General features: G+C 47.8%; 1 protein-coding gene across 2 annotated transcripts in view; it reads left to right on the top strand.

Annotated features, from left to right (window-relative positions):
• Window positions 1-26,851, top strand: part of SPRED2 (sprouty related EVH1 domain containing 2) — a 111,292-nt gene extending 84,441 nt beyond the window's left edge. For both annotated transcript variants that reach the window (XM_045788122.2, XM_087863465.1), the window contains exons 3-6: window positions 4,779-4,947; window positions 7,119-7,183; window positions 21,332-21,481; window positions 23,589-26,851. In XM_045788122.2, the coding sequence (XP_045644078.1) occupies window positions 4,779-4,947; window positions 7,119-7,183; window positions 21,332-21,481; window positions 23,589-24,254 (1,050 nt within the window). In that variant the 3' untranslated portion in view covers window positions 24,255-26,851. The remainder of the gene's footprint in view (window positions 1-4,778; window positions 4,948-7,118; window positions 7,184-21,331; window positions 21,482-23,588) is intronic.
• The last annotated feature ends 603 nt before the right edge of the window (window positions 26,852-27,454 follow it).

The following is a 27,454-nucleotide window of genomic DNA, read 5'->3' as shown; positions in this document are numbered from 1 at the left end:
CTTTTTCTGATAGAAACAGTGTTATCACTCATTTTTCCGATGTAGTACAGCTCTAGAATTTAGCACATTGGTTCTTGTGATTCTTTGAATTAGATGTTGAAGCCTGTGAACAGAGCTACCATTGTTTCTGTGGGGAAGGTCTGTCCCAGACATCCATTCAGAAATTATTTGGATAGTTTTTTTTAAGTTGGGGACAATTAAGTTTTCCTGAGAAATTATATGTAAATGTAAAATGTCTGAGTTGAATCATTTTAGATAAACTAGAGAAGTTGACTCCTTAAATCCCATGAGAAACCACCCTACGAAGATGAATCCCATACTCTGAAAGGTTGGTCATTTCGTTCATTGTACACGTGCAGGTCTGTGAGCACACGTGCACGCTTGGTGGAGTTCCAGCTGCTAGAGCTCTCTGGCAGTTTGGCAGGATTTTCACTTTAAGTGCACATACTTTTTAACCTGGCAGCTTCATATTTAAACCCCATCCTAATAGTGATAGGCTTGTACACAAAGATTTAAGGAAAGCAATGGTTTTCAAACATTTTTGGTCTCAGGAGCCCTTTACACTCTAAAAGCGTATTGAGGACCCCAAAAGGCTTTTGTTTTATGAGTTACAGCTACTTATTTTTACTGTATTAGAAATTAAAACTGAAATTTTAAAAATTATTTATGACAAGTCGCTATATAACTATTTTCCAGAATAAAAAGTCATTGGAGAAAAGAGTAGCATTGCTTTATATTTTTGCAAATCTCTTTAATATCTGGCTTAATAGAAAATAGCTGGATTCTTTTTTTTTTTTTTTTTTTTAAAGATTTTATTTATTTATTCGACAGAGATAGAGACAGCCAGCGAGAGAGGGAACACAAGCAGGGGGAGTGGGAGAGGAAGAAGCAGGCTCATAGCGGAGGAGCCTGATGTGGGGCTCGATCCCATAACGCCGGGATCACGCCCTGAGCCGAAGGCAGACGCTTAACCACTATGCCACCCAGGCGCCCCGAAAATAGCTGGATTCTAATATCTACTCCTCCTCTCAAGCTGTTGCTGTTTGTTGTTTTGGTTGAAGTGTATGAGGAAAATCCAGCTTCACACAGATAAGTAGTTCCAAAAGGGAGAATGGTATTAATAGCCCTTTCAGGTAATTGTAGATGTACTTGGATACCACCCCGAAACTCGGCTTGCAGTAGTTTCTGAAATGTGTGATCCGAGTCCACATGAATGAACTTTTCATACTCTGTTACATTAAAATCTGCTTTTTATCTTTCACTTTAAGTGGACCTTTTACTCAATCCTGATTTTTTAACATCATGTCACTTGAAAAGTAATGGTTTACCAAGGTCAGCAGATCTTCCAAATGTTGATACATGTAATTCTGCAGTATCAAAAAAAAAATCACATTTCTTAACATCACTACTAACATCATTAAAAAAGTTGTTAAGTATTGGGATGCTGTCCAAAATTCTGATTTCACTGGAAAGTTCAGATTTTATTATTGGCAACCAGTACCTCCAGTTGTTTTTCCTTGAAGTGACAGGCTCGCTGTGTTCATTTTCAAGAAAGTATCTGCCAAATCCCGGGTCTGAATAACCATAGTTCATCTGTCGGTTGTTCTTTCAAGTAAACCTGGTGATCCATGGGAAAGGCAGTTGTTCAAGTCACGACTGAAAGTGGCACAAGCCCTTTTCCCTGATACCGTCGTCGTTCTTCCATACGCAGCAGAAGCGACCAGGCTGTCAGAGATGCGCCTTCCTCTCCATCTCTGCGTCTGTGCCAAGCCCACCTTCCTTCCCATACTTCAGCCAGAGCCACGAATCACAGCAGGGGGAAGGCAGAAGCAGACCGAGAGTCCGTGATGTGCGCTTGTCATTTCACCACACGGGGTAAAAGCTGTGTGTTCAGGGGTCAAGACTTAATACCTGTTGACTGCTTCGTCAAGGACAGTCCGACATAAATCTGGCCTTTTCCACTTGGCCCGTGTGGCCGTGGTGCGTCTGGCGGTCGGCGCAGTTCGGTGCCGGCTCGCTGCCTCCGTGCGTGGCACAGCGCACAGCACCGCGGGTTTACTCACTGTGCCTTCTGCACCCTCGCCACAAATGCCAACACCATGGAAAGGCAAAAACCGTCTTACTTTGTGAAAACAGTTTTGCCATCGTGGACCCCCTGAAGCGAGGACGGGGTGGAGAGGGAGGGCTCCTAAAAGCTCGCAGAACAAAATTTGAGATCGTGTATAAAGATGTTCATTGCAGCACTGTCGCTACAAGCGACTGATGAGAAATAACCTGAACGCCCAGTAGTGCAGAGAACGGCTGAGTAATGCTAACGTATCCGTACTGAGCCATGAAACGGAACTTCTTACTTTCCTGTGTCTATGTCTAAGACATGTGTTCTCAAGCAAAATAAAAGGCAAGTTGCGGAGCCAGTTACAGGTGTGGCCACGTTTAAACACTCACCCCCAAGCTTAGGTGCATATAGAAAGAAGCTGCAGGAAGGGACCTGGCTCTGTGTCCCCCGTCCTGACAGTGGCTGACTCTGGAAATGGAGAAGCACTGAGGGTGGGGAAGGAGAGATGAGCCAGAACAGAGCCTTTGTGTATTTGTGTAGCTTCCTTAAATCTTTGGCAATAGGTATTTCTGGTGTAGATTCTTTTAAAGCTTCTAACGAGAATATTTAATCACCTTTTTTCTCCCCATGCATCCCATTTTAAAAGATCATCTTTTTAAAGCCTGTCTCAAGTTTTAAGTTAATGCCAGACTTCAGTAGAGGGTTTATACCTGTTTGATTTTTGTCATTAAACTTAGCTATGTAATGATGTTGTTTTGTTTACTAGGACATGAAAAGATGGTACCCGATCCCCTTCTCCTTGCTTATCTTAGGAGGCTGAACTTTTCTAAGAATTTTATAACTTCTCCAAGAAAATTTACCGTTGAGAGAATCTTAAACTTGGAAAAACATCAACCAAAGACTAATTTTTTTCACCCTAAAAACATGGAGAGGGGCGCCTGGCTTGTTCAGTTGCTAGATCACGAGACTCTTGATCTCAGGGTCATGAGTTCGAGCCCCACGTTGAGGTAGAGTTTACTTTAAAAAAAAATGGAGGAACTGGAAGTCTTTGTTTTTACGAAAAAGTTTATTTTGAGACTTTGAATTGAGACTATTAAATTCTAAAATAGATAACATTTGTTGGTTAAAGCCTTGGTTATTTGGATTTCCCCAATTTGGAATGGGGCTGGGCTGACATTTAATCGTTGTACTATTCTTAGAGAAAAATGGCCATAATAAGCAATTTAATCATAAATAGAACTGTATGAGGGGACCGTTGTCGTCTTTCAATACAATGGAATAAAGTGAACTGTTGGCGACCTCCATTTGATATACCAATGTGACTATTATACTCATCTGTTTATTAAGTCAGAGACCATTTATTAGGCAGTACTTAAATTCTGTTTGCTTAGATTTATTCTTGAAACTTGTACGCATTTAAAGTTATTCTCTAATTTGAATTTATACTAATTTAGGCAAGGCTTTACTCTTTCCCTTCATAAGATCTTATTTTGTTGAATGTGGAGCTTTGCCAGAACCAGATCGAAGTTATCAAAACTTAGCAAAATCATCTTGGTATACCTAATAAAGCTGCAGGAATAAATACTGTCGCTATTTTGGAGGTTTTTTATGAATAAAGAATGACGTTTACATTCACGTGGTAGCAGGTGCTTCTTGGATTGTGCGATCTTAAACCCTGGTATCGTTATCAACAACAGCACTGCTAGACATGCAGTGATTTTATAATACATCTTGATCTTCTGCGGCCTGGTTAGGGGCTCAAGGCTAATGTGCTTGAAACTGTTAGAAGATACTGTGAAATCAAGTACCAAATTGTGAAGGTCACAGGAAGAACTGGAGTAAATAAAAGAGTAAAATGTGATGGTGGGAGTATCCTGGGCAATGAATGTGATCCTGTTAAGTTTCTCAGTCAGTGTTTTGCAAGCACATTGGTGTCTGTGTTATTTCCATTTTAAAGGTAATAAGATCAACGGTCTGAAACAGTCAACTCCCAAGTCACAGTGTAGTAAAAGGCATTTCTGGGACTAGATCACCAGAAACTTGGAGATAGTTCAAATAATCCAGATAAAAGTTTAATAGATCAGGGTGGGAGCAACTGAAATGAGGTTGATCTAGAAGGCGTTGGAGTAAACATGAAGCGGACCTGGTGGTCAGTAATACAGGAGATAGGGAAGCAGAGGAGACAGAGACAACCACGGAGATTTTGACCTGGAGAGCGTGAACAGGGAAGGGTCAGCATTGCTAGATATGGGAAGTTGGCAGAAATTTGAAAACAGGTTAATTTTTTCAGCATGTTGCATGTGAGGTGACAGGTAAACACCCATTAGGACAGAGGAGGAAAGATTGAGAGCCATTAAAACAAAGGCCCTGACATAGAAGCATTAAACCTGAAACGGAGCAAAGCCCTAAGACCTGGGCCCTCAGCATAGTACCCACCCCCACCCAGCAGGAGCGGGAGGAATGAAAATGACTGAGAACCAGGATGGTTAGTACAGTGAGGATCACCAAAGGCGAACGGGGCAGGGTCAACAAAGAACAGATGGTCCATGAGGCAAGCAAAGGCTTCTTTCAAGATAGCGAGACTCGCAGATACGAGAAGGCAGGAATGAAGGGTTTTCATTAGTTGCCAGCAATGATGGATGGTTCCTAGTTCAGTTTTTGGTAACCAGACACCATCACGACTCCTTCACAAGTAACCAGCCTGTGTGTTTCAATCCTTTAGGTGGTATTGGAATGCTATGTAAGAAAGGACTTGGTCTACACCAAAGCCAACCCAACCTTTCATCATTGGAAGGTCGACAATAGGAAGTTTGGACTTACTTTCCAAAGCCCTGCTGATGCTCGAGCCTTTGACAGGGGAGTGAGGAAAGCAATCGAGGACCTTATAGAAGGTATCGCATCTTGTCCTTGCATTCTTAGGGGGACAGTGGGAATGCTCTGAGGTCTTTTTTATTGCAGTTGTCTGCCATCCTGTATTTGTGGTTTATTAGGGAGAGGCCTAGGGGCTAGGTGAGTAGATGCCAGAACTTCAAGAACATCCACAGAGAACAATTACCAAGTGACTGCAGGGGAAAAGGAAATCAGTTTCAGAGTAAGGGGTGATCCCAGTTGATTTTTAGACTCTGCTCTGAAAAGAGAAGTTCTGGACTTCCATGTCAATGACGTTTTGACAGATTTCACCTTCCTCTGACTAGTGAAATGGCTTTGGTCTGATCCGTGTTAGCTCAGAAATGGAGAATGGATTCTAATGGGCCCAGAAAGTGCCAGGCCTTCCCAATGCCTTCCTGTAATGAGAACCCAGAGTGTTTGCACGGAAAAGGAAGGGGATCTGTGACTCCTGGAGCCCTAATTCAGGTTAGGCCTTAAGTCTATGGGTGAGTGGATAGTAGACATTGTGTTGCATTTGTGGCCTAGAAGGCTCTTGGGCAGTCAGTTCTCATGGGCTTTTCTAGAGTCCACACATGCAAACACACAAGTTCTTTACTTCACATTCAGTTATCCATTCAGAGAGTTAAAGGTGCCATGGCCTGGGCCCTGTGAGGAAAGAAAGAATCAAGCAAGGCATGTGAAAGCCAAATTTAGAATTTGGGGAGATTAATTACATAAGAATGTGTGCTGCATTTGTTTGAGAATTAAAGCGTTCTGAGGTCATTTTCTTCTTTGTGGATTTGGAGGGAGAGCAAAAAGCAAATCTTACGAAGAAGACTCGCTCATCAGTAGTAAGACAATTCTAGCTTAGACCATGAGTCTGTTCACTCCCAACCGTGTGATGGCCAAAAAAGTGGTAAACACTGGTGTTCACATTATGGGTCTGACATAAGGTGGCAAATGTTTAAAATGTTATTAAACATAGCTTTTAAATGTTCCGAGAAAACAGCTCCTATGTTATTGATAGACGTGTGCAGTACGTCCACTTACGGAAGCTACACACACATTTGACTCTCTTACTTGTAACTTTTTTCTCTGTGTGTGCTCTACCTAGCTGTTTTCTGTCAAATTTTTCTCAAACGTCAATTGACTGGAAAAATTGAACTAGTAGAGGAAACTCCTGGAAGATCAGTGGTAATTGTGCAGAGGACTTCTTTTTTCTCCTACTATCGCTCGTTAGAAATTGAAACAGTTCTCATTCCTTTCTGAGCAACTCTTTTAATTTCAGTTTTATGGACTAGTAAAATATTTTCTAAACGCACATTTTTAAAGACCTAACCAAGAAAAGGCGAGAGAGAAGAAATTTCCCTGTTGGTATACCTATCACGTATGCAGATTTACAGATTTAAATATGTTTTTCCTTTTGGCCATTAACAATGTCCGTTAAGTTGGCCCACACAGTATTGGGTACTGTTAGGGGAAAAGGAAGAAGTTTGTGGATCTGCATACCAGAAGGAAGAAAGAGATGAACACGTAAATAAATCGAACCCGAAATGCCCGGATCATTCCCTGATGGAATAAGCTGGGTTTTGGGGCATGAGCCCAAATCTTGGCCTGCAGAGACAGAAAACTCACTGGTGCCCCAATATTGCAAGAGAAAACCTCTTTGGGTGGGTGTTAGCCTAGAGGGCAGCTCCCCCAGTCTGGGTTTTTGAGTCCAGTGTCTGCATTTCAGAACAAGAGGTAACCGTATAAGCCATTTAGACAAACCCTCTTGTTGGCAGATGAAAAGACTGGAAAGTAAGTCCAGTTTACACGGAGGTTGTGGCAGGTCTCCCCGGGGGGACCGCTGGGGGAGGCTGGTTGTGGTGCCTGTGCTTCCGAGTCGTGGGCAGGCCTCCCGGCCCCTCTGAGGTGCCTCTGTGGGTGCTTGTTTTCTAGCGGCCAGGGAAGAAGTTTGAGGGATTAATTGAGAACAACAGTAGGCAGATTTAATTTAGGGAACATCTAGCTAGAGTCAATTAGAGGAGTAAATTAAAAACATTTAATTCCCAGGTTATGTATTTCTGATGACTCACATTCAAAAGGAATGGAATGTGGTTTTATTAAAGTACGTTTTTTACATGATTGGCTTTGACTTATCATCTTTGGAAATGTGTTTTATTACATTTTTTTTTTTTTTTTATCTTTTTAGGCTCAACCACATCATCTTCCACCATCCATAATGAAGCTGAGCTTGGCGATGATGACGTTTTTACAGTAAGTTCCCTTTGCCCTTTGCTTTCCAGGTTAGTTGGTGACTAATCGGAGAGAGGTTCTGTTTAAGGCTGTGAGAGAGACCGCACAGTTTGGCATTGGCTGTCGCTGTTGGGATGTCAGAGGGAGAGCGCTCCCCGATCTGTCCAAGGTTCTCATACGGTCTTCCCTCAGATCCAGGGTGACCAGCTCTCTGGCTTGCCTGGGACTGTCCTAGTTTTAACACCGAGAGTCCCCCATAGTCTGCAAGACACCTCAAGCCGAGGCAGACCGGGACACCTGGTCAGCCTACTTGGAGTCTTCTGTTAAGCCCTCCCTAGCATCCGGGGGGAAGCCAGAATAAGCCTTTCTGATGAGTAATTAAACATCTGACAAGAAAGGGCTTGGATAGTTTGACACAGCTTGAGTTAATGGGATATAGCTGGAGACCAAACGATTTCTCAGCTTGCTTCTTCATCGAAGTCCTGTGCTTCTAGAAGTTAGTTAACAAATAGTCCATTGCAATCCTGCTGTGTGCTTGGTGCGGCGAGGAAGCCGTAGGGCAGCATTTTCCAACTCTTGGCCTTGACCCACAGTAAGAAGTGCTTTTACATTGTAACCTATCACTCACACACACACACACACACACACACACACACACACACACACACACACACATATCCGGAGACACCTGAAACCAGATCATACTTCATGTTCTGCAGTCTGATTTTTTTTCTCTTCCGTTTCATTTTCTTCTACTTTTTATTACGAGACTTTTAAAGCACCACGGGAAAATTGAGAGGACACACAGTGAAAACCTAGATTCAGCAGTTGGAACATTTTCCCCCGTTTGCTTTATCTGTGCATGTGTGTATGCACGCACACATGTGGTTTTGGTTTTGGTTTTTGCCAGTCCAGTTGAAAGTAAGTCACCTCAGTGCTGTAATTCTTTTAATACTTCAGCATGCATCTCCAAGAAATGAGGCGTTCTCTTACAAAGCACACCATCATTACTATACCTAGGAAAATTAATAGGAATTTTGTAATAATCATCTGATAGTTCCGCACTAGTTCCTGACTTATCCCGAGAGTATCTTTCATAAGCTATTTTTATTTCATACTTTTAAATATTGGCTGCAGCCCTTTCAACGTGTTTCCCAGCGCACTCATCATGGAACCAGTGATTTGAAAAATGTGACTTTGGGAATACAGAGGTGTGTAAACCATGCCTCGAGCCCTCACGGAGATAACAGGATGGTTTGGATTGCCCCGTGGAAGGGTGCCGACTGTGTAAAGTATTCTAGTTCAGGGTACTCTACGGAGGGGAGAGCGGGGAGATCTAGGGGTCAGAGAAGACCTCTGGGAGGTGAGGCTGACCTGTTCCTCAGTGGCCTTTGAACCCAGCTCAGGGAGGGGCTTCAAAGCTGGGCAGCACGGGCGAAGGCAGAAGCAGGGATGTGCGTGGCAAGTCGCCTGAGGGCTGCGGATCCCAACCTGACGTGAACAGAGCGTGCGTAGGGGTGTCAGGAAGTGAATTCAGTTGTCTTTCCATTGAGAGGCTGGTGTGATGTGGCTCTGAACAGGCTTCCTATAGTGCTCCGAGCAGATCCTCTCAACAGTTGGCATGTTGCTTACATCTGTTCCTTTGTCACGTTTTTCGAGAGACAAACAACAGCAGGCGGGTTAAAAGGTGGCTTCCTGTGCTCCAGAGAAAAACTGTCATTCGCAGCTGCTTCCCAGCTACCTGCCAGAAGTGATTTATAGGATCGTCAGAGGGCAAGAGGGAAAGGGGTGATGGAGGCCAGCATCCCTCCTGGTTTTGTCCTTTAATCCACAGGGGCTCGGCTTGCTGCTCTAGGGTAGTGCCGAATGCCCAAAAGGAAGTGTGGAAACAGCTGGGCTGTCTCACCGGAGAAGGAGCTCCACTTAATTGCATTCCAGGCAGGCCCTGATACCTGTTTGCCTTTGTTCCATTTGTTTACAAACAAGGGGCTATTAACAGTAGCACCTCCCTTCCCCAGGGCAGGCCTCGTCCTTAGGCCTTTGACTATTAGAAGTCATCCCATGTAAGGCTGTAAGGTAAGGTCGGGGAGGGTCATCAGGGACTTACTAGGTACAGGAGGTGTCTGAAAGCTGGAGCCCAGGAAGGGAGCGGGCGGCCTTGACTCCTCTATAGTCCGCAGCTTCCCAAAACTCGTTGTATTCTAAAACTTTCATTGATAGGACAGATATTTAGAACTGGGAACTCATTTAGTATAGAGTATAAATGGCAGGAAGACCTTTTAACCAACTTATGGATGGAACAGAATTATGAGGGTTTTCTGGGAGAAGAGCATGTGTATGGTTCTTTTTTTTTCTTTTAATTTTATTTTATTTTAAAGATTTATTTATTTATTTGTTTGTTTGTTTGTTTGTTTGTTTATTTGACAGAGAGAGAGCACACAAGCAGGGGGAGTGGGAGAGGGAGAAGCAGGCTTCCCCCTGAGCAGGGAGCCCAACCCCAGGACCCTGGGATCATGACCTGAGCTGAGGGCAGACACCTAAATGACTGAGCCACCCAGCTGCCCAAGTTATGCATTTTAAAAAGTATTATTGGGGAGGGTGTTGATGACATTTCCACTGTTAATTCTCACAAAATGAATTTACTAAAGCTTACCGCATTTGGCATGTGTATGGTTCTAACTTGAGGAACCAGGAGTATATCTTTACCACTAGAGCCAGGGGTTTCCCTCTGCTTCAGGGGATTCCGCGGGGCTAGAAGGAACATAGAACACTGTGGACAGTATGTTGATGCATGTTCTACGTTGGGAAATAAAGTGGAGGAAGAGACACCCCAACTCACCAAGCATGGGCTGTCCCTGCTCACACTTCCCCAGCTCTCCTGCTTATCCCCCAAACCAGCTTGTCCTCCTAACTTCTCAGGATTGTGAAATCATGCTGTAATTCCTCAGAGGAAAATTAGTGGCCTGCTTGGCACGTGCATACACACACACACCCTGCCCACGCACCTCTGGCCACTTGCCAGTGCCATTGCCCCGTCAGTGTTCCCGTGCCTCTGCATCCCCTTCCACTGCCACCAGCCTGCTGTGTGTCCACACCCTTCCTGCCAGAGCCACCACCACAGACTCCCGATGAGCAACTGTTGTGATTTTCTGAGTTTGGGCTGTTGATTCTTTCATGTGTCCTAATATTGCTCCCTCCCATCGGTCGCAGTCGTTTTGTCTCCTTTGAAATTCCAGAGCACTCTGTGGATGATTTCTGTCTTGCCATTTGAAAGCCTGCCCTTTTTCTGTTTTTAAATTTTTTATTTGCTGAATGAATGAATCTTTAATTAGAAGCAGGACACTCACCACTATAGTCTCAACGACCCTATAAAGCTTTGCTTTAAAGGTGCGCAGTAAACGGGTGGTCTGAACCCCAGATACAGTGTGTAACAGTCGTAGGTTTGCATATTTTATTCATTTGCTGTATTGTTATCCTGGGGGGGGGGGCACGCAGATTTGGGTGATTTTGAGGGATGCTTGGTAGCTTCGTGTCCTGTTTTTCTAGCTGTGTTTTCTGCTGAGTCTACAAACAGGAGCTGAGCTCCTACCATTGTCACTCACTGGAAGCTTTTGACTGCTCCTGCGGCTTCTTGCCCTTCCGTTAATTCTCCCCCATTGCAACCCAGTCTCGTCGTGGCCCCTCTGCTCATGGGGACCTCAGTTACAGTGCCCGGCTCAGGTGAACACAAATACCTACATGGCAAGGCTGTGCCTGGCGTTAAATATGTAGGTATGAGGCTGAGCCATTTGGTAAAATTTGGAAGGTGAGTAATGCAAAAAAAAAAAAATAAAGCAATGACAACAGAAAAGGTTAGCGTTCTAACAGGTTTTTTGGCATTGCTAAGAGTTGGCACATTCTTGTTGGCTCCTCTGTCTGACAGCTTTTAGTTTCTTTCATTTCAGGGCTGGGGAGACTTGAAAGGGACAGAATGGAAAGACCGTCAAGCCTGTTCCCTCAGTTATGCTCCTGTCTTACAGAGCAGACCTGTGCTTTGGCATATCTTGTGGAGGAGGCCCATTGTCAGCCTGAGATAGGAACAGTTTAGCTCCGTGGATAAACTGATCTGGTTTGCTCCCCAACTTAGGGTTCGGAGCCTGCAAGAAAAGGGAGGTGGGGGGAGAAGAGGAGAAGTAGAAAAAATGGACCATATAGAACTAGAACGGCTCTAGGTTTTATGGCCGTTTAATGAAGAATTTTCCCAAATCCTGTTCCGTAGGGTTGGGTCCATTAAAACCCAGTGGTTTAATAACTGCCGCCAAAGTCTAAAATCATTTTTTAATTGTTATTAGCATCTACATAGACCAGAATAATTTTAATACGGCCTTGGGAGAACGCGGCTGCAGTGTGTATGTACACATACTTCTAGAGCGGGCCAATCCAGAATCTGCGGTCAAGTGTTGTCCCTGCTTCAGCTGTCATTGTGCTGAGTGCTTGGATTCTGGCTCTAAAGCTTGGGGATTAGGAGAAGTATTTGCTTTATAGACAGATCCTTGGGGGTGTATAAAATAGCTAAGTCTTCATCTTCCATAATAAGAAGTCCTGAAATAATATCTAAATCTGCAAATCGGGAACAGTAGTAGCATATAACCACATAGCATTGGAAACGATGGAGAAAAGCACAAGAATTGGAAGTGTGTTTTTCTCTGGTGCACGAGCAGATGGGGAGGGGCAAAACCGCCCGCCGTTGGAGATATGAAATGGTAATACGTGCGTTGAGTTTCTTAAAACAAGGAGTGCCAGGGTTTTCTCAGAAGAGGGGCCAGGGGGTCAAGGGAGAAGGCTGAATCGAGAAACACCTGAATTCCAGCGAATCTGGTCCTCCCCATCAGGCGTTTAAAGACATAAAGAGACACAACAGACGTTGAGGTCTGCGGTTGGAGGTGCTCTTCTTCCCGCTGTTTTCTCCGCCTGGTGCTAGGAAGCAGTAGGTGCACCGTGCAGATAATTAGCTGGAAATGTTTGGCTTGCAGGGAGGCGAGGCTAGCTGTAGACATGCCAACTCCTTAGAATTACAGGTCTTAGAATTGGAAGGGATTTTGAGTTCCTATCACATGAGCCAGCCTGCTTCCTCTGGCAAATGAAGTAGGATTCGCCTGGTTTTATAGCTTTGGTTGTGGAAGCAGGTCAGGGTCTCCTGGGGGACTCACCGGAGATCGCAGGGCTTGCTCATGGTGCAGGAGCCGTGAACACCCTCCCCTGCCTTTCCAGCTCACCATGGCTATTTTTTTCCTCTTCTGTTGAATGATGATATTTTTGATATTTCAGCTGTTCTATTTTTTTTTAAAGATTTTATTTATTTATTCGAAAGAGAGAGACAGCCAGTGAGAGAGGGAACACAAGCAGGGGGAGTGGGAGAGGAAGAAGCAGGCTCCTAGCGGAGAAGCCTGATGTGGGACTCGATCCCATAACGCTGGGATCACGCCCTGAGCCGAAGGCAGACTCTTAACGACTGCACCACCCAGGCACCCCTCAGCTGTTCTATTTTTTAGACAACAACCAAATGCAGGCATTATATTTTAGGGTTCTCTGGGACCCAAATTGGAAAGGGGAGAGAAAAGAGGATAAATATATGAGCTGTGCCCTGTGTGGCCCATTCATGTGACAGATTTGGGGTCTTCTGAGCGCATGTTGCAGCCCAGAGGTCCCCAGAATAGCAACTCAAAGCCTGACCATAGCAAAGCCTCCCCTATGTAAGGTTTTGTTTTTTCCTGCCTTCTAGGTTTTTACCACCACCTAAGTATTGTTTCTGCGTTCAGGCAGCTCTTCTCAGCAGCAATTCCTAGTTAAGCCCTAGAGCCTGAAGGCATCCATCCTGTGTAATGAGATCACCACTCCCCTGCGCACCCAGAATGGTATTAACCTATGTACCATCCTTTGCCGAATTGAGAAGAATGATCCACATCATTTTGCGTGGGTCTAAATTCTCACCTAGAAGCCAGCCGAAGACTGGTATTTGGATTACGTTTGGCATTTCGTCATACTCCAGGCAGGCAGCCCTCCTTGACAGAGGAAAAATGTCATGTCTTTTACCACACCGTCTGCTTCCAGCCATGTTTTGCCTAGACTGGAAAACGTGGTCCTTCCTTGTGCCCTATGCTTGAACCCTTGACATCCTGTTTACTACAAGCTGCATTTTATTACTTTCTGGCTGTTCAGAGCAGTTGTCCCTAATGACACCCCAGGCGCCGCCCATCCACCCCAGGTGTTCTGTAGACCGAGGCCACAGCAAGTGTTTGAAGTTCGGAGAAGCAGTGTGTTTTGTCCTGGATGGGCTCTCGAGTATTTGCATGTTGTGCTTGTTTTCATTCTTGATTGAAGGAGGAAAACCGTGAATTCGTTGCATTTTGTAATTACCAAGGTTTCGTTTGATGGGAAGGAGTGTAGCACATTTCCCTTCTCTTGAAGTTCTTTCCACTTATTCCATCCCAATAGACGTTAAAACTGAAGACAAATCTAATTAATTCTGCAATAAAGAGGGTTCGTTTACTGATTTTCTAAGAAGTGGTGGGTGACCCCGAGTATGCAGAGTTTGGAAGCCAGGGAGAGGCCTGCGTTCCAGACTTGGTTTTGCTAGTAGTGAACTGATCGCTGATCGTCTGGACTCAGAACCTCGTGAAGGTGAATGTATTTCCTCCGGGCCTCTGTTTGCTGGCCCAGGGGAGAGGGAAGGAAGGCGCCGTGCTGTGGGGCTGCCCCTGGCACCCAGCCCTGCGCTTTCACATACGTGACCGCACGTGGGCCTCACAGCCACCCTGTGAGCCACGTATTGGCACTTCCCTGTCTGCAGATAAAATCACCGAGGCTTCCTACCCTGAATGCAAACTTCACATCTGCCTGCCGCCTTTCAGAGAGTTTTGAGAAAAGGAAGTATTTATTCAGTAAGTTTCAGTAAATGTTACTTATTAGATATGCCAGATTCCCTTCATTGCAAAGAAGCTTCCAAAATGACGGCCCCTTCAACGAGTGCCTGGGCTCAAAACTACTTCAGTGGAGGTCTGAGGTTCCCCGGGTCCCTGCTGGAAAGCCCCCGTCCTTTTTAGATAATCAGTGGCTCAAAAATGTTTTCTGTTGTCTGTGCCTTCGCAGTCAAAGGGCTGGGCAGAGTGGGATGGGGAGAGGCTACGGAAAAGAGAAAATAGGTTCAAAATATAAGCTACTTCTGCAAAGTTTAGCCAGTGAAGCTAATCTATGGTGGCTGATGAAGAAAAGCAAAAAAATGTGGTGGGAGGGGCAGCCGCATGCTTTGTGGCCGACACCAGGAAGCGGCGTCCCCTAACTGCTGCTGGCTGACACCCAGCACTGCACAGGGTGGCTGGAAGGTCTCGGAAGATGGGTGGGAGCTGCTTTATCTTCTAAATGACAATAATTACCAAGCTCACATTGCACAGTAAGGGGAGGATCTTTTTATTCGATGTGGAATACCTACAGTGGCTAAATTAAAGCAATTAATACGTCTAAGGCTCAAACAAAAGCTCTGGAATGCTCTCAGTTTCAGGAAGCCCAAAGGCATTTAGCTAGCCCTCCCACCTGTGTGAGTCTTCATTTACATGCGTCTCACCTCGTCTTGAGCTGCGGCTGGCAGGATGATTCTTTCCATTTTACTCCTTCAGACGGCGCGCATATTCAGGTAACCCCGCCTTCCTGCTCCCACCCCCTCCGCCCGTCCAGTGAAGCCAAGCTGTGGCTGTATCAGAGTCCTTTCCTTTCACAGCAAAATTTCACCTAACTTCAGAATTTAGAAACCTAACACTTTTTTTTTTCAATGAGTGGGCATTTTGTTTTTGTTGTTTTCTTCACAATGAAAGAATGCCCACTTTATCCTCTGGGTCCCAGAGAGCAGAATGTCCTGGAGTCTAAAGACAAAGTCGTCTCTTTCCCCTGCTCCTGCAGCCGCCTCTTAGACCCACACTGCATGCTGTCTGGGGCCATGCAAGAGCCCGTGCCCGGCTGATTTCTTGCCTTTTTGAAAGCGGAAACCTGGAACCTCTGTAGGCCCTTAGGACGGGGGAGGCAGTGCTACCTGTTCCCAAAGACCTGTCGACAGCATAGATGACCACTTCCTGCTTGCTGAAGGACAAAGGGGTGGCCACAGGTCTGTGGGTCTAGCAGGTTCCCAGGGGAAGGCGTGCTCCCGAAGAGGTAGAAACAACAGCTTGTCAAGCCACCCGGGCCAGGAGCTTTCTGAGGCACTCAGCTATCCAGTTTACCGTCTTCCGAGAAGCAGGAGTTTCGTGTCATCAGTCTCGTTGCCCAGCCCAAGGCTGAGAGGAATGGTATACATTTATGTTTAGTGTATGTACATACTTAAAATGAGAAGCCCTTGCAATGGAAAGAAGGTCGAATATTGCGTCGGTTGCATCAGCTGTTGAGATCTATTTTGGTGGTGGATTGCAGTAAAAATAATACAAATTGTGGTCATAACTACTAGGTAGCCTCCTTTAAAAATGTAAAGTAGCAGCAGCATCTACCGACAAGGCAGGAATTCGGCTTCATCCATCTGAAGGAATCCTGTGGCCCTCGAATCAGTGAGGCAACAGTCCTGGTCAACCCCCTTGGACCTCTCATGTTCTTTACACGTTCCCGCTCATAGCTCCTGCAGACCGTGGAGTCACGGGATGCTTCCCCCTTGTTTTACACGCGAGGAAACTGAGGCCCTGGGAAGTTAAACAGCTTGTCCAAGACACCTGGCCTAACCTGGCCTGGAGTCAGTTCTCTTTATACAGTGCAGTTGGTGCTTAACAGGGCTGTGTGATTTCTAGGTGCGACGGTCTGGCTCCTTAAACATTTCTTACCTTCGTTTTTCTAGGCCTTATTTAAAACATGTGGGCCTCTTAACCTCCTGATGTGGTTGCTCCTTGCGCTTGGCTCCCTACGCTGTGTGTTTTCTTCTATCACCTCGTGTGTTCCTTGGGACACAGGGATGATGAAATGACTATCCTTTTTTGCCTTCCTGAAGGTGGGGTTCGTCTCATTTGTCTCCGTCCCCAAGACGGAGAAGGAAATTGCCAGTTGCGAACCTCCTCACAGTTGCAGATACAGAGGAGGACACTCCAGGTGCCTCTTAAGTAGTTCCAAGCGTCCTTGAGAGAACAGCCCGGGCACATCTTTCCTCTCCCTTAAGCAGTGTGTGCCCGCTGCCACCGCCACCACCACCACCACCACCACCATCTTTGTCATCCTTTTGAAAAAAACAAAGATTTAGCAGGAAAACCCAGGGGGAGCCAAAGACATGCACAAGCCTTGAAAACACTTGTTTCGCTTTGAAATGCAGAGTCTGACCCACCCTGAATGCCCCCAAAAGCCCTTGGGCAACAGCCAGGATTCCTCCCTGGACAGGTAATTTAAGCAAAGGGCCTCCTCCGCTGCTCTGGCTTCTTGGTGCTTTCCCTCCTCCCTTCCTAGAGCTTCCTTTGGTCAGAGGTTGGCCTTCCAAATGAAGAAGGCTCTTTGCGGACCCAGGATGTGCGCACAGATGTGTGTGCTTCAAGAACTAAGAGGGAAACCCAAGGAAAGGGAAGAGTAGCCAAGGTGCCAAGAGTAAGAAATGCTGTCTTATAAAACGTGCCCGTGCAGTAGGAGGGAGCCAGCCACAGGTTTAGCGGGAGACATGCATCTACTCTCCTTTCCCCTGTTCATTCCGGTTTCCACCCAAACCAGGCAGCCTCAGCTCAGGATCTTTTGCTCTTTGGATTGTGATTTATTGTCAGATATCGTCACATTAAAGTCAGTTATTCAAAAGAAAAGTCTGTATCAACTTTTAAAGCTCTGGTGTGTTTCTCTCATCCGTTGTTAAATTCTGGGGAATGACAAGAAATCTCTGAACTCTCGAAATAAGTACTATTTATGTCTGCAGAGTCTGGCCCTTGGAAGCTTGCTCTTTTTGAAGAATTTTATTAGATGTTCCCTGGTAAACTTGAACCTCTTTGTCTCTTCCTCTGAGCCTTGGTCTGGGTTGTCCACCCATCTAGGCTGGAAGCCACGTGGCCTCGCCCCTGCTGCATCACCGTGTGTGTCTTGAGCCCACATTCCACAAAGCACCCAGCCCAGACCCGGAAACCTTCCAGGGAAGGAATGAGTGCCACGATCCAAGTGGATTCGATCAGGCCACTCATGTCTCTATTTTCTTGATTTTCAGGTTGGCAGTGCCCACTCATTCATCGTAGTACCCTCTGACCCTCGCTCCCACCCTCCCCTTGTCCCTTTTCTCACCCTCCTGTTCTTTCGAGGTTTCTCCTTACCAAAGTCTTGTGTCGGCATTCTGCCCTGTTAGAAGGCTTCGGCGCCAGACCACACAAAGCTTATTACCTTTGAACAAAGTCACACAACCTTTAACTGGAGGATGATTCCCATCCAGTCTTCCTGAGCTGAGACCTTGTTATTTAGCATTAGAACACTCCGTCACATTTCTGTTTTCGGTGCCTCCTGTTCGGCTGCGAACTTCTTCGTCGGACATCCTTTGAATAATGGGCATGGACACTGAGTCAGAGTCCAACCCAGAGCCAGAGGCAAGATCTTTCGGAGGCGACATCTGCAGGTGGCAGTGGTTCTGCTCCGCCGGGTCACGTTCCACAGGAGCTCCCGCAGGTCAGCAGCAGTGCCGGCCCTCGCTGTCCACAGGGGGCGGCGCCGAGGCTCGCTGTCCCTGGATGTGGGGAGGCCTGTTGATGCAGCCTCTGCTTCTGTGCTGCTTGAGCTCAAACCCACAACAGAGACAGCCCCTGGGGAGCACAGGGAGTTTAAAACACGGACAGAGTCTTTTCGAGTTGAAGGGGACACTGTCAGATTGGTCAGTTGGTAGGTGTCATTGGCTTGTGCATGCAAATAACAGACGGTCAGGAATCTTGCTTGTAAGAGAGCGTGTGTATAGCTTAGGTGGGCTGCTGGGGCGCCTGGCTGGCTCAGTCTCTGGAGCATAAGACTCTGATCTCGGGATCATGAGTTTGAGCCCCACGCTGGGCATAGAGATTACTTGATTAAAAGAAAAAAAGGTACATGTAGATAAAAGAAGGTTCCCCCCCTTGTTTCTAGGAGGTGCCCTGATAGTACACAGCTTTTGTTCGTAGGTCACACTCCCTGCTTGGCAGCTCTGTCCGATGCTCAGATGGGGACTGAGCCTCGGCTGTAGCGGAGCCTCTCTCCTGTGCTCTCCGTGCCGGAGTCCAGGCTGTAGCGGAGCCTCTCTCCTGTGCTCTCCTTGCCGGAGTCCAGGCATGGGCTTCAGCTCTGCCTGCGGGAGGCCGTGAACTATGGACACGCTTCAGGGCTTTCTGGCCTTCTTGCTCCCTGTACAAATTCGTCATTAGATGAGGACATATGGAAAGGCTCTTCTCCATCTCACATTCTCTGATAGTGTCCCGGAAGCTCTGCGCTCAGTGGCGCAGTGGGAAGCGGCTGCTGGGGGTTAGGGAGGTCGGATGGGTGCATCAGAGGTGGCATTGCTGGTGGCTGCTGAACACGGGGAAAACACGGGTGTGCCTCATTGCTCAGAATGACTTTCTACACATTGTTAACCTGGACATAGGTCACAGACACCAGGGTGGAGGAGGCTGAACAGATGACTAACACGGAGGCGACCGTGATGTGGAGTGCGTATGACAATGCTCAGTACGCAGGTAGCTTCTAACCCGAGAGAGGACGATCACGTGGGGTGCTGCTTAAGAATTTAACCCTTGAGATTTGAATCACGCTGAAGGGCTCCCACCTCCTCATTCAGGAAATATTTATTGAGATCTTCAGAAACCTTTGTATCGTGACACATCATCCCCTTATCTCCTGGCTTGCCTAAAGCAGGGTGCACCTTTTTACTCGCAGAGGTTGTGCTCGTGTTGATCTCAGCAAAACCCCTCTCAGAGTGGCCTCGGGAAGGGTTCGTGGGAGCCAGAAGGGCAGCACCGTGTGTGGGCGCCCCGCGGGCCGTGTGATCAGGGCTGCATTTCAGTCCAGCTCTGCAGTGGCTGCCTGCCCTGGTCGGCAGGACCCCGTGTGGCTCTGAGTCTGTCGTGCTGTGTGTGACACACCGTAGCCGGGGCCTGGACTTGCACGCACCGAGACGGATCTACAGTCCCCGTGGGTTAAAAGAGGAAGGCAGTCAGTACCCCTGAAGACGTGAGGAGAGCGTGGGGGAGAGTGGGGGAAGACAGGACCAAGTCTGGGAGAAAGTTAGAATTCTTGTGTGTCAGTTTGGTTTCTTTCAGTTACTGGGATTTGGGGAGTAAATAGCAATTCTTCCCTGAGTTCTGAAGTACTGAGGGGAAGAAAAAAAGGTCGGAGACCCGTTACGAGTGGTGACGTACGTCCTGGCCCCCGTCTGTGGAAAGCGGGCAGCTCGGGTGGGGACCCCACGATCCGACCGAGCTCTCCCGCCCAAGCACAGGGGCGCTGATCTCCTCAGCCGCCCACGGTGGGCCGGGCCCTTGGCCTCCAGGTGGACCGCACTGTCCCCAGAGTGGATGCCGGCATGTGCTCTTTGCCAGTCGGGTGGCTCCCAAGAGGCTGGGGAGAGAAGTAGCAGACCGCGTGCCCGGTTCCACTGCGCTGCTGTGGACACGAGTAAGCGCCGGACAGGCAGGAGCGCGCTGCGGGCGGGACTGCCACCGAGGGGGCAGAAGGGAGGGCAGAGTGCGCCCCGCTGGGGAACCCCACGCGTTCTGACGGAAGTCACCAAGGGCATTCGCTCGCACCGTGGGGACGGCCTAAGGTAGATCAAGGTTTAGGCTTGACGAGATCCAGAAGCTCGAATGGCATGGGGGGGGGCTGCCTTCTCCTGGTTTTGCTGCACTTCCTCCTCAGAAGGGTCTGTCCTTGTGTCCTCACCAGGGTTCCCTTCGATCTTAATTCATAGATAAAGATAGCATTTTTTCTGACCTCTCCGTAAAAAATCTCCGCATTACGTCAGAGAGGACCGTGAGTCCGCATCTGAATTAGTCACTCTGGATTGAGGGATCAGACACAGCGTCAGCTCTGCATCAGTTGGACCAAACAGGATTAGAGGGAAAACATCTGAAGGGTTGGGTCTCCAAAGAGGTGCTGCACACATCCACCAAGTTTTAAAAATTAACGGTAGTTAAGTTGCACATGGGTATCTTTGTCTTAAATACTGGTCCCATTTTTCTGGGCATGTAATAGTTTTTAAGTTGGGGGTGAGGGTATAAAAACAATTTTCATAAGTTTGTTTTAACCTTGCCCCCAAAAAGATATAGGATGCTAACAAAAAACATGTAAAATAAAGAGATAAATAAGCAAATGAGGCAAGGGGAAAAGGAGCTTGAGAAGCAAGCGCCAAGGAGGAATTCCTTGATATTTTCCAGAAATAGGACACCTAGGTACAAGAAAAACCTTTTCATTGATTTGGGAGAGAAAAGGATCTGGGCTCTAAGGAGCCAGGGGAGGAGGCGGTTCTGAGGATTCCTGGCTTTCAAGGTGGTGTCCACAGTCCATCCCAGTGTCTGATCACCTTCCAGAGACACTGTCAGAGCCTCCAATCTGAACCCATTGCCTCTCCTGGGAGAGTAGCTCTGCACTCACCGCCGACGGACAGGGGCCTTCATTCTCTGTGCAGGCCCCCCCCCCTCCCCCCCCCAGCATATAGTGACCCCCAAGGCTTGCCTTCAACCCAAAGATTACAAAATTTCCTCCGGGAAAGCCAGTGCCCACGATACCCTTGAGGTATCCTTATTTCTGAGACTTTCCCAGGCTGAGATTAGCTCCACACAGAAATGTGTGGGTTTGATTTTTGCCTATTTGCATCTCCGCTGCTCACCGGAGTCCCATGCAACCAGGGCTACAGATGAGGTGTCCGTTCTTGATCAAACTGGGATGTACTCACAGGAGGCCTGATGTCGCGAGCCCTTTCCCCAAAGCCTGGTGACTGCTCCCACATTTGAAAAAACAAACCCAACTTTCCAGGGCCGGGTGGCTGGCTTTCTCTGCCCTTTGAGCCAGCCACATCATGTTTAGACAATCTGGCCCTTTAGGGGTCCTTCTGCCTCCCACAGCCAAGATAAACTCCAGATTTCGGGAAGTCCAGTAAGACACCACAAGTGGGGGTAGACGGCGTGTTCGGTTTGGGTATGTGGGTTTGGTTTTTGTTTTTGTTTTAATTAACTCTTGGTTCCTCCCTCTACACAGACAGCTACAGACAGTTCTTCTAATTCCTCCCAGAAGAGGGAACAACCTACTCGGACAATCTCCTCTCCCACATCCTGTGAGCACCGGAGGATTTATACCCTGGGCCACCTCCACGACTCATACCCCACGGACCACTATCACCTCGAACAGGTGAGCAGCCGTCTGGTTCCTCCGAGAGCACGGGGTAGGCGGCTCCTGATTCTGGAGCAGTCCACTTCCCCGTTCCACATGGCCTGAAGCTCAAGCCCAGGCCTCCTCTCTTCTCCTTATTGACGGAGAGGTGGCTCATCCTTAGTTTTCTGCGTGCCAGACCCTGTCTAAACCTTTCCTGTGCTTAGTCTTGTCAAATCCTCACAGATTACCCCACGAGGCAGGTCCTCAGCATCCCCAGTTTATAGAGGAGAAGGCTTAGGGCTCTTGATGGAGCAAGTTACAGGTGCAGGCGTGTGCTGACCCCGCGTGCTACGCTGCCTCCTGAGTTCCTCTGTGCAGAGGGCTTCCTGGCTTGGTGTGAAAGCCCAGAGCCAGGATCAGGACTAAAGAATGCTGTCCGCTTGGCTCGGGCACCCTGGCATCGCAGGCTGCAGGCCCAGGCTTGCTTGGGGAGATGGAGCTGGAGTCTGGAATTCAGTAATTCAACAAATATTTACCGAGTGGCTGTTTTGTGGGGCAGGTTCCCAAACTGTGGGACGTGGACTGGTGCCCATGGAGGGTAATATGGCCACTGATGTGCTTTGAAAAGAAAAAAACAAACAGGGCAGTGAGGGTTTGTTGTTGTTGTTGTTTTCAACATAAAGCTAGAGTTATAGAACTCTAAAAAATCTTGTGCTTCCTAATATTTTGGCATTAAAATGTTCTTTTTAAAAATCACTGTATGGTAGCTTTAGGTGGGAATTGACCTTTTGACTCTCCTTACTTTGCAAAATAATTAGCAAAGCCTATTCTGCTCCCAGGATTTGTTTTGATTTATAGAAGATTGTGGTTTTCCAAAGTCTGTTAAACTGTCAGGAATCTAATAGGAATTAGGCAATGTGTGTGAGACGTGGCCCCTGCGCTCAAGGAGCTCCCAGTCTGTGAGAGTGATGGATAGATTTCATGACCAGGTGATAAATTCTAGGACCTGCCATTAGAATGGCAATAATGGCGACAGGTGTTAGCCACACCTGTGTGACTGGTTCTGTGTGCACCATGTGTCTTTCTCTTCATTGTCCTGACAGCCATGTGCTGTTTGATAAATTCCAGAGTCTGAATTTTACTCCAGTGGGTTCACTCAGAGCCATGTTCCTTACCCCTTAAAAAGCCTTCATCCCCAGAGGACCTCAGAGGTGGAAAATCTCTCTCTCTGCCACACAGAGAGTGACTGGGTCGGGCAGGTGTACCTGTGTCTATCATAAGTCCGGATTTGGTGCCGGCCACCCTGGACAGGGCCTCGCTGCAAGCCATAGCAGGACTGGCTGCTGGCTGCGGAGGTGACTCTCTTGCCTCTAGGAGAATGCGAGGTGGGGTGGGTTTGGAAGGCGGGGGTGGGGCTCTGGGTCTGGCCTGCCTGAGCTCCCATTCCAGCCTGCCCCTCACCATCTGTGAGATCCTGGCAGGATTCAGACTCCAGGCAGTCAGCCTCCGGATCTGCACTCCTCCCCTTTCTGCATCTTCCCAACCAGATGACAGGATACCCCTGTATCCTAGCTCCTCGCATCCATTTTGCTTTCTTGAACATGACTCAGTGCAGATTGCATTTTCTGTTGCGGCCCAGTATGCAGCTCTCACATACACACAGATACCCACCTAGGCCACCTGTACAACAGGCCGCGAGCTCCCGTACTTTTCTATTTCACCGGGAAAAAAGCCGATCTTGGAAAAGGGAACGTGTTGTACAGAAATGGGTGAAACTAGTCTAAGCCGTCAGAAGTCAGGACTGCGGTCACCGCCTCCTCGGTGGAGGAGGTGAATGAAGGGAGGTGGGCAGGGGCCTCTCAGGTCCTGCTGCTCCCTCTGGGTGGATTGTGTTCAGCTTCCAAGAATTCAGAGGGCCGTTTTACAGTCTGTGCGGGAGTACCTCCACGAATGGATTTCCGACCCAGGGGTGGGTTAAAATCACAGCTTGGACCAAGGAGATGTCCAGTAATTCCAGGATGGGTCCGTTTTTTTGTTTTTTGTTTTTCAAGAAATGCCTCGGTCAAGGCCAAGGGTACACAGTGGAGGAGTTTGTTTGTTTTTGCCGCTGCTATAAAATGCTGTGTCCTTTCTCCCGGGGCAGCCGATGCCGAGGCCCTACCGCCAGGTGAGCTTCCCCGACGACGACGAGGAGATCGTGCGCATCAACCCGAGGGAGAAGATCTGGCTGACGGGCTACGAGGACTACCGGCACGCGCCCGTGCGGGGCAAGTCCCCGGACACGTCGGACGACGCCGACTCGTACGTGCGCTTCGCCAAGGGCGACGTCCCCAAGCACGACTACAATTACCCGTACGTGGACTCCTCGGACTTTGGCCTCGGCGAGGACCCCAAAGGGCGCGGGGGCGGCGTGATCAAGACCCAGCCGTCCCGGGGCAAGTCCCGGCGGCGGAAGGAGGACGGCGAGCGCTCCCGGTGCGAGTACTGCAGGGACATGTTCAACCACGAGGAGAACCGGAGGGGCCACTGTCAGGACGCGCCCGACTCCGTGAGAACTTGCATCCGCCGCGTGAGCTGTATGTGGTGTGCGGACAGCATGCTCTATCACTGTATGTCGGACCCCGAGGGGGACTACACAGACCCGTGCTCGTGCGACACTAGCGACGAGAAGTTTTGCCTCCGGTGGATGGCTCTTATTGCCTTGTCGTTCCTGGCCCCCTGTATGTGCTGTTACCTGCCCCTTCGGGCCTGCTACCACTGCGGAGTGATGTGCAGGTGCTGCGGCGGGAAGCACAAAGCGGCCGTGTGACTCCGTTGCCTCCTTTCCCTCCTCCTCCTCCCACAGCCACAAGGGAGCTTGTGTCTCCGACATACTCTCACCTTCCTCCCTGCTCCCTGGTACCTTGAGGCGCTATTCCAGCCTGGGGAGCCCGCCTGGTGGACTCTGCACTTCCCCCCGCCCCCCAGCCACCCACTCTGCATCAGCCACACACCCAGACACACACGCACGCACACAGTGTTCGAAGGAAAGGCACCTCCGCGCAGACACTCGTGTATTAACAATCTGTAATCAATCTGTCTTATACACGCGTTGATTTCATGTCTTTCCTACCCGCCTCTTCTTCCAGTGCAAAGGCGCCTGTAGTCGGAACTGCAGGTTTGGGGTGGGGTTTGTCGTTGGTTTTTCCGAGACCCTCTTTCTCTTGGCTCGGCTTGCGGGTTCCTGCGGATAGGTAGTGTCAGAAAGATGAAACCCCACCAGAAGTATTTGAACCTACAGTCAGATTATGTCTAGGAGGTGAGCTAGTTAACAAACTTCTACCACAAAACAAGATCGCTTTTAACTTTTGTAAAGCTAAATTTCCCAAGTAAGCTGCAGTTTCTGTCTGGAGCCCATCATTTTCTGTTCCCTCCCCCCAAAATCTGTCAATTATTTACGGATGCAAAACATTCACCCATAAAATGACTGAGAATTGAGCCTTAACTTCAGATTAACTTGTGTGAATCAGGAAAATTCCTTAAACCGCATTGCATCCTCATGGACCAGGGCTAGAAAAGGGGGATTTCAGGTCTCTCTGATCCTCCCCGGTAACCCCTTAAATAGAACTTTTTAAAATTGTGTCACCACCACTTCTAAAAATTTAGGAATATTTATTAGAAGAAAACACTAAGACATTGTGCTCATTGTTTTGCGAACGAAATAGTCTAGTCAGACACACACACACACACACGTTCTCCAAAGAGTTCCATGAGAAACACTGAGGTTGTGGTAAATAAAATTAGAGGAGCTTCCTTCCACCCCCCCCCCCACTGGCTATTTTCTGTGGTGGTGGTGGGGGGGGTAACATTTTAAATATCCTTAATCTGAAGAGTGGTGGGTTTCATTTTGTTTGTGGGTTTCTGTTTTTGTTTTCATTCTGGACTGAATTTCACATCACCAAATTCTTCGTTCGTACTTGAGGGAAGAAAACAAGGCCATATGTAAAAACCCTTCCAATGCCGAAGTGTCTTTCTCCTGCATCTCCAATCCCAGACTTGCCAGTTCGGGTGCACAGATGGTTAGGTCAGCAGTCTGGGTCTGCCTGTCGCCTTGCCATGTAGGAGGCTTCTGATTAGCTGGAAAAGAGTATTTTTCTAATATATTGCAAGGAGTAGCCAAATCTTGTTGCAGAAAGAAAAAAGTGAAGAGTGGTACCTAGCATAGTACAATCAGAACATCATGGAGACCGTGGGGTACAGGCTTGTCAAGGCTGGCTGTTCTTCCCGCCATGATCTTCCTGTGGTAATTGCCAGCTGAGGGCATGGCCTGCTCTCTGTATCTCCACTTTCCCCATCCCTTCTCTATTGCACACAGGACAGCAGTCTTCAAGGAAAGGGACTTTTTTCCAGTCTGCCAATCATATTGGGAAAGTGCTAGCCATGCTTACCTTCATGGAACGTTTTTCAGCTCTTCCGAGCGCCCATCACACTTCTTTAGTCAGATCATCGGTGTAAATACTCCGTGTGCTTATGAGTTAGTTGGTAGATGTTTTCGTTTGTTGGAGTGACTGGTTTGGGCCTTCCGGCCTGGAAAAGGAGCAGACAGCTGTCAGTCTGGTGATGGAAGACGAGAGAACTGCTTCCCAGCCTGGAGAACATGTAGAAAACCTCCAGCCAGCCTCCAGACCCTGTTGAGAGACCAGCCCCCTCTCCCACCCAGCCCCCCATCCTGAGGCATTTCCTCAGGGCCTTTCTCAAGGTCTCTCCTCTCTACAAAGCACAACACTAATGTAGGTTTGTTAGACCTCAGTTCAAGTGCCCCTATTTATTTCACTAGGAACACACATCCTGCCGCGTTTTGTTTGTTTGTAGTCCCCATTCACTTATTTACCCCCTGTCCTTTTCCACCCCGTTGAAGAGTTGTGCTTGTGAATCTTACTCCGCCTCTACGTTTTGGTCTGTGAAGGCAGCAAGCGGTTAAGGGCACAAGAATAGCCATGGGGACATTGATGTAAATACGTCTCTAATTGCCACACTGCAGCTGAACAGTGTGTAGTATTTTCCCAGTCAGCTTTGCCATACTGACGTCAATCATTTGAGAGAAATTATTCAGATTTTATTTTTGTATCTGTGGTAACAAAACATTAACCAAAAGATTTATTTGGAAGCTTCCTCTGACCACCCCCCCCAAGCTATTTGCTCACATTAACAAATTAAAGTGCCTGAAGCATAATTCATTCTTTACCTGTATACTAAAACCCTGTTGTATTGATTTTTTTATAAGCCTTTTTACCTATGTGTAAAAAATATATATACAAGTGTATGATGTACATTTTAGTTAACTTTTTTTTATGTTTTCTAATATGTATGACCAATGTAGCCATTGCTTTACAACGTACCGTGTAAATATAAACACATCCTATCAGATCGTTGACTTTGGGGTATTTGTCTCGGCACACGCGAGAGTTCTCGCAGAGGATGGGAAGGGGCTTCCTTTGGAGCAGGACGCGTGGACACTGGTCTGTTTTTGTGAGGCCCTTCCCGGCTGCAGTTATGTCATATTCCCGAGGGGAGACTGCAGCTCCTTGGGCTTGGATGCCTCAAGCGAAAGGAATGCTGTATGTCACAGCCCCGGGAACACCCCCGAACCCCAGGCCTGGCTTCCCCCACGCGTGCTCCTCAGAGGGAACAGCTGTACTTCCTCCGAGTTGTTTTCCACCAATTCCTGCTGAACCTCGGGTGGGTGGGTTTGTGTGGAGTTTAGAAGACAGTTTCTCACGGAAAACAATTGTTAACACTGCAAGACCCTTGGTCTCCTCAGAGTGGTTATGTTTCAGTGACATTTTGCCCGCTTTCCCTTCCACATGGGCTTTTTGGATGCTCAAAAGTTACAGTGGCAATCCCTGGGAGGAAGTAAAGTGTGGGGTCTTTTAAGGGTCACAGAGGAAAGTTTCAGCTCCTCTCTAGAGAACCGAGCAGGGGCCTTAAAAAGACATGTAGAGGGGCCCTCCGTCTTTTAACTCTAACAAG

The sequence above is a fragment of the Ursus americanus genome, chromosome 7 (assembly GCF_024610735.1).
Source record: "Ursus americanus isolate L20-20 chromosome 7, mUrsAme1.1.p, whole genome shotgun sequence".
Lineage (NCBI taxonomy): Eukaryota > Metazoa > Chordata > Mammalia > Carnivora > Ursidae > Ursus > Ursus americanus.
The sequence above is the reverse complement of the archived record's forward strand: the minus strand, read 5'-3'. Positions and strand labels throughout refer to the sequence as shown.